Below are 7,538 nucleotides of genomic sequence, written 5' to 3'. Positions count from 1 at the left end.
TTCATTCTGAAATACATAAAAATATTAAGAGCAATATATAAATCAGTAATGAATAAGTAGTATGAAATTATAAAAATTAAAGTGAATTAGAAATATGACTGATGTTAAATTAAATTTATATGAGATGAATATACAAAAGAGGAAAGTTTTACGTACATGAGGTAACGATTTGTGTATCAGATTGAAGGGAAGTATCGCACCTAATAAGTTACCTAACCTTTTAACTAGCTTGCGATTGTATCACTGGAGCACCTCTGTGTAATACCGAAGCAGGTCGGGATTTACGACCACCAGCAGCAGCCGGAATACTCGTTTGTGGTTGTTGCATCGGCTGCTGCGCTATCTGCTGAGCTATCGCCGATTCTCTCTTCGGTATTTCCGGCGGTGACTGAAGAACATCCATGTACTCGCGAATCAAATTCGCTATTTGATGTGCCTACAATTAAACGATCGTAATATCATCCTAATAAATTTAATAAAATATAAAGCAATTACCTGAGACGTCGTAAGGATGACTTTGCTCTGTTTCTTGTCAGTACCAGTAATAATCATCAAACAACTAACAGCTGGGCTATAATTGAGAATACTGCTATATTCATAGGTACAAAGAGTGTTTCTGGAACGATGCTCCAGAAGATGAAGACCTTGTTGATCAACGGCCAACCATAAAACGCGTGGCCAGTTTGAAGTGAACGATTGCATTACATCGAATATCGTGGCTCTATGTAACGGCCACGACTGAATTAAATTTAGGAAAGCCTTCTTTGCCTCTGGTGGTGTCATTCCCCGTAAAGATTGATGGTGTTGAAGCACACCGTCTATACATAAAGCTGGAACCAGTCTTGTGGGTAGGCAGTGACTTGATATAGTACGATAATCGTGATCTGACACAGCGTCTTCACAATCACCGAGTTCTAGTTGAGCTTGTAACGCTGATAACATCATCTATAAATAAATTACATATTTAATAATCTTATACTATAACATTTTCAGTATTAACAGATTTTATAAAAGGAAGTATTATTTACAGCTTCCTTCTCGGTGATGGGGAATCGATCAGCACGTAAATCGTGCAGCACTTGATGATAAAGTAACTCTTTCTCCACTGGATCATCGAGATTCATGTACTGATCAAGGAACAAATGTTTCTTAAATAGGAAGAAGTGATGTGCGTGCTTTCTCTGTGATTGGTTTTGTTGTGCATTCGCCGTTCTGTAACGCTCCCATTTCGACATCACGTCAGCGATCTTTTCCTCCGGTATCAGTGCACGTTCTGTCGGCCCTAAGATCTCGTAGATGGCATAACCTATAAATCCATGAATATTTAATTATAAACATTTACGGGCCACTGAAAATAATCATGACACGTAGAATTAATTTATCTTCAATTACCCATAGCAGTTTCTTCCAGACCAATTTTAGTCTTAATAATCTCCATAACATCCTTAGCTGTAGCTGAAGGATGGAACTCGACAGCATGATATTGCCCATCCATAAAGTGAAATCTTGCGTAAATAGGTCTCCGATTAATTGTGCACATTATCTCTTCCCTGCTCGGGGGCCATTGCCTTCTTCTCGTGCCCTGCGTCTTGTAAAGGCACTTTTCAGCGAATCGGGCATACTTCCCTTCTTCCGTGACATAATCGCTGGAACACCGTTTCAGATGCGCGATCAGATACTTTCGAATCACTTTCTGCGGCGGTAAGATAACCGAACAGGCCAAAGAAAGCAACGCCCAATGCCTGAGATTCACTCGACTGTTAGGGTCAGGATGATCTGTGGTTTGCTTGATCAATTGAAGATACAATTCGCCTAACAGATTCTCCTTCCTTATGCAACGTTCCATCACGGTTTGTATCAGGTTAACGTGTTCATCTTCCACCCTACGAACAGTATCTCCATTTTGTCCTAGACCAGCGTAGGTCAATATTAATTGGAACACTGCAAGGGAATGCTGTTCGTCAGGATCAGGTAGTTTAGAAAGACTCTGAGGTATAGCTTGTCTGCTGAATGCCCAGTAGGCATACGGGAATCCTTTGTAAGTTTCACCATGATCGGTTGCACTACCGTGTTCCTGCCTCAGTTTCTCTATTCTGTGCTTAGACAGCCTTCTGAGAGTGTTCCTGAGGAAACCGCCTCCAGAGTCTTGCGGTTTCCTCAGTATCTCTGCATCCACGAGTGTCCTCCGGCAATTCACTAAGTTATGGTAGAGTCTAATACGATCTTCGTTAGTGATACACTTAAGCTTCTTAGTAGGAATCTCGTTCTCCGTGATCCAACCAGCTAACGCTGGACAGTAGCTAACGATCAAGCTACCAATTTCATTTTTCTGCGCTGTTTCAAACACGAAACACTTGTGCGAGCTGTCAGGGTTATGCCGAAGAAGTGACAACGTGATAAAAGAGTCGCTTGGGTCTAGCATGATGCTCTCTACATCCTGATAACGATACTCTGATAAGACGAACTTGTCGTCTGGCTTAATCAGCATCAACCCGTCACAGTTGATACCCAATATCAGTTGATTGCCATAAGACCAATAACCGCGATAAGTGACATTGAACATAGTCGTGCCGTAAAGCGGGTATTGCATTACGCAAGATAAATACAATACCTTGGCCGCCAGCTCTTTGCGGCCGGCGCCATACTGTCTGTGCGCTTGTGCTATTATTGGCACCCATACGTCGTCGCCACGAGCACGGCTGATCCGATAAGGCAAAAAACTGTCCACCTCGCTGTAGTAATCCAACCGATCGTTATCTTTCGGGTCGCCCAAGGCGACTTGCGCTTGTAAGCCTGCCAATTGGAGCGCGACCTTTTCCGATACTGGAAAGTCGTCACACTGAAAAACGAAAAAAAAACAAAGAAATGAGTTTCACGATACTGGGTCAAATGAAATGACTGAATCATTTTTTTACTCGTTTACCTTCACGACGTTGTACACAGCTTGAGCGTACAACATGTTAACTTCAACGGGATCTTGGGATATTTCTCGAGTGTTTCTGAAGAGTCTTCGTTTGAAGACGAATCGATTATCACCACTTCCCAGGGTAGCATTGTTTCCACGCCGTAACGTGGAGAACGTTGATTGTGCTGTGTTCAATTTGCATTGTTTCCTGAAGTAATGAAGTATAATAAATTGTGTAAAAGTAACGTGAAAATGTAACGTAAAAATTTTTTTGGTTCGATGACTTACATTTCCCAAGCAGCTATAACGTCGTACAAATAATCATGTGCTCGTACGTGTTCCTCGCCATCCGGCCTGCTTTGGTAAATCGCCCAACCTTCCAAGGAACGAAGACCTAATTTTTCGCCTAATTTAGCAACCGCATCGGCGGCAGTATCAGTTGGATGCACGTCGATTGCTTTTGTTCTTCCGTCCAGAAAGAAGAATCGACAGACTATGGTACCTAATCGCCTCATCGCGGCGATTTCTACCGTTGATGGCGGATGTTGTCTGCAGGAGACTTTCATGTTTTTACAGTTGTCCACGCACCATTGAACATACTGTCGGAGTCTCCCCTCTAGGGCTAAGTTCTTCCTCAGGAAAGACACGAAGTACTTGTACAGTAGTTTACTAGGTTGGAAAGCTACAATTGCCAAACAGAGCAGCAACCACACACGTTCCGCCCATTCAGGATTAGGATTGTTGGTCGCCTGTCTCATACATTGAACGAAGATTTCATCTCTCAATTCTTCACGCTCGATACCATAACCTATTATGCTTTGAATAGTCGCAATTTCCTGGTCCAGTTTCATTTCTCCTCTTATGTACTTACAGAGATCCTGAAGGTTAGGAAAAAAAATTAATATCTGTCGTAATTAGAAAACATAACATTCTGTGTAGTACTAATTGCTTACTCTAAAGACTGAACAAGCCACATTGACGTTATCAGGATCATACATATGAATGTGGGAATTCGGTATAGTGGAACCTTTGTAATAAGTGACCATCTCATACTTGGGTATAAACTCCACGCTCTTGCCACGCGATTTTCTAGTAAGCGTGGCCATTATCGTGCCTTCTGGAGATCTCTCGTGACTATTGAAGTAATTTTGTGCAAATTCTACTATATCGTGATAGGTAATTTCGTTGTCAGGTTCTTTCTTGTCCTCCAGTTCTTGAAGTTTGCGTTCCACTCTGCATTTGCGTCTTTGTTCTCGCTCGACAGGTGGTTGTTGAACTTGCTGTGATTGTTGCTGCTGTTGATCATGGCCATTCTGTTGCTGTTGAGGCACAGGTTGATGGTGATTATGATGCAAATGGTGACTATTCGAGTTTCTGGACTCTGGCCTAGAAGGAGGGCTACCAACAACTGGTTCCTTGATAACTTTATTATTTGGTACCGGTGGAGGTGAGCCACAGGATTCACCATTAACCAGTGATCCAGAGTTTCCATTGACCACAACTGGGCTACTTGGACTGTTCTCCTCTCGTGGTAAAACAGATTCATAGATTGGTTCACCATTATCAGTGGAGGAATCACCATTCATTGTCAAGGATAGAGCAGGAGGTGGTGGAGGTGGAGGAGGTTCAGTGGGTTCTGGAAGACTTGGCTGACCAAGCTTGCCAGTATTTGGACACGGTATCCTTTGCTGCTGTTGCTGTTGCTGTGGTGCTTGCTGCGGAGGTGAAGGAGTTTCCTGTCCGTTTGGAGTGTTCGCTTTGGATTCTAACTTGGAGTTCATCTCCAATTCTTGTTGGATCACAGTTTCCAATTCCACGTCGAGATCTTCAACTAGTTCATCCATTTGTTCTCCAATTTCTTCGATGATCTGATTACCTTTTGTCGATTGAACGTCAGATAGGAACGAAAATAGATTGTCCAAATCCACAGACTGTAAGTCTGAAGCGGCCATCTTCGAATTCATTTGCTCTGCCATTTGTGACAACGCTGCGATTTCTTCTTGAGCTTTTCTGTAAAATTGGAATAGTATTTATGAGAATATTGGAATAGAGTTTTACTTAACGGAAATATTTTAGTTCTTAAGCGCACAGATTAATCAGGTGCTGGTGTGTGTGTGCATGTGGTGATACTAAACGCTGCATCTATGTTAAAAGCAATTATTCTGTTGTAAATTTCATCATGCTGCAGGGGTTTTTAACTCGTCATTCGAACTACTGACGAACTTACCCGGGTTCCATTCCGACAATACCATTGTACTGTGCGCTACAAGAGACACAAATGGAAATACTATTAACGCACGAACGAAAGACTGTCCTATGCGATTGTCACGGTAGTTTGTATACTGAAATAGACGTGTCGTATCAAACAATCTCGGAATAATTATTTCGTTATACCTTTGGCTTTCTTCTAGAGCCTTCTTGTCCTCCATCAGTCTTCTCTCCTCCTCCAACCTCTCCCTCTTCCTCATTTCCTCGTCTACTCGTCTCATTTCTCTTAGTGCTGTTGCAACCTCTCTTGCAAATACGCCACGCAGATGACTCTGGATTACAATAGCCGCTCTTCGTTTTCTAATGAACATTATTCTTAGTTTCCAGCCTCGATACGCGTGTTGCACCTTTAATGCAGCGTCTCGTACGCGTTTATATTCTGCAAAAATTTTCCGTTCAGGAATAAAGTAGAAATATATTATTACAATATATATAAAATAATAATTTACCTCGTCGAACGACGTAACCCCTCCATATTTTCTGTATCATTATAGCATTACTGGTAACCATCTGATTTCTGCAGTCTTCCAGTGGCTCGTGTACGTAACTTCTCAAGAATACTTTAGTCTTTCCTATCTGCCACTCAGTTTCCGGTATACCTTGATTACTGATCAAGCATCTAACTGCATCGTTCTCATTATAAGAACGCGACAAACGTGCCCTGTCTAGGCAACGATATCTCGCTATAAAATCATGGAAGGGCATGTGTATAGGAAAGCCTTCTTTCCTAATTCTAATGATGTCTAACATGCCCAGATACTTCAGCTGATCAAGAACCAGCTTCTCGTCATAGTGATTCGCCACTTTCTGCATATTAGGCTTGATACATCTGGCATACCAAGGAGTGGTGGCTTGGAGAACATCAACGAGAGCTTGTAACTGGTGTCTGAAGGAATCGCAAAGCGTTGGTTTGCTTTTCGAAGTGCCGCGAGACATAGTAGTTGCATTTCCACTTGCACGTGCCACCGTACATCCAAGAAGATCTTGATAAGCCGTGATATCTTTCACAAACTCGTTTGTGCTTCTGGACATGAAGTCGAAGAACACATCTTGCTGAACGTCCCGATTTTTATCCACGAATCCCTCTACCGTATAGGTGACACAACCAGCGTAATGTTTTACACCAAATTCTTTCTCCCATTTTCGACGATCGTCGCCTTTCACGTAGCACGGATGGTTCTCGAATTCGGCGTGCAAATTGGTCAGGTAAGCTAGGTCCGAGCCTTTCGGCATATGGCACTGTTCGGTCAGTAACTTAAGAACACATCGTGGAGGTTTCTCGATTAATTCCAGGCACATGGTGTTGTCCGTGAAGGTGATATGGGAGTATTGGATCTCTTCCTGTCGGTACTGAAATTCAAAACGTTCCACGCGTTAACGATAGCCGACACAGAAGGACAGGTGTCACTTAATCAACTATGGAACCAGTTTATTTTTATTATTAACCCTCGAGACTATGGTAAGGTGAACTCAACACGGTGGTCAACTACAAAATCAACTCTCGGGTAAAATCGAGTATTGTTAAACATCGTGCGAAAAATGTGGAAAAGTACAGAAACATTCAATTCGATTACCCCTACTATCTCCTCTATCTAGGTCAATTCGATTCCACCCTACCGGTTACGTAACAAGCCCATTATTTCACCCTAGCATGATCAAGAGTGTTAAGCGCATCACATAGCCTAGTGGTTATATAGGAAATCGAGAGAACGCCTAGGAGCGACACTTACGAGTTCCTGTTCCAATGCGAACACGTAGTGATTGAAAAACTTGTGCAACTTCTCGTTCGTGTAATTGATACACAGTTGCTCGAAACTGTTCACAGCGAAGTTCTCGAAGCCGAATATATCCAAGACGCCAAGGAATCTCGAGCTGTCCTGGCCGGGATTCGTGCAGTTGTTTATGTGATTGATCAACCAGGCAAACGTTCTAGAGTATAATGCCTTTGCCATCGCGTGCCTGTTTTCACGGGCTTCCTGTACCTTCAACGGTATCTCAGTGATGTTTCCACGCACGTTTATCTGTCGTATAAGCACCACCTTGGTCAGATCTTCGACCTGCAGTCCGAGTAAAGGAGCCACCGTAGCAACGATGTCAAAGTCCTCGCTAGTTAACTCGCAACGTTCACCGTCCACGTCTTCGAAGCTTAAATTTCCCAGCCACAGAATAGCGGACAGGACTCTGAAAATACCCTCGCACATCACCGGCGCGACCTACAAAAATGAAAGTGCCAGTCAGCTGGGTAGGTAAGGATGTAGTAGGTCCTCGTTGCTAAAGTAATTTATTAAGGAAGGAAGAGATTGCTATTTTAAGTGCATTTTTCTTTCTGTTTGAATTTGGTAATTGAGGTGTAAGAATTATTTTC

General features: G+C 42.7%; 1 protein-coding gene across 1 annotated transcript in view; it reads right to left on the bottom strand.

Annotated features, from left to right (window-relative positions):
• Positions 1-220: 220 nt before the first annotated feature.
• Positions 221-7,538, bottom strand: part of LOC108577392 (myosin-I heavy chain) — a 43,980-nt gene continuing 36,662 nt past the window's right edge. The window contains 11 exon segments of the mRNA XM_017940537.1: positions 221-436; positions 496-945; positions 1,029-1,306; positions 1,393-2,839; positions 2,924-3,113; positions 3,194-3,783; positions 3,859-4,915; positions 5,133-5,168; positions 5,300-5,552; positions 5,623-6,523; positions 6,904-7,386. Coding sequence (XP_017796026.1) covers positions 221-436; positions 496-945; positions 1,029-1,306; positions 1,393-2,839; positions 2,924-3,113; positions 3,194-3,783; positions 3,859-4,915; positions 5,133-5,168; positions 5,300-5,552; positions 5,623-6,523; positions 6,904-7,386 — 5,901 coding nt within the window.

This window comes from Habropoda laboriosa, unplaced genomic scaffold (assembly GCF_001263275.1).
Source record: "Habropoda laboriosa isolate 0110345459 unplaced genomic scaffold, ASM126327v1 scaffold648, whole genome shotgun sequence".
Lineage (NCBI taxonomy): Eukaryota > Metazoa > Arthropoda > Insecta > Hymenoptera > Apidae > Habropoda > Habropoda laboriosa.
Note: the sequence above shows the minus strand (reverse complement) of the source record. Positions and strands in the feature narration are given on the sequence as shown.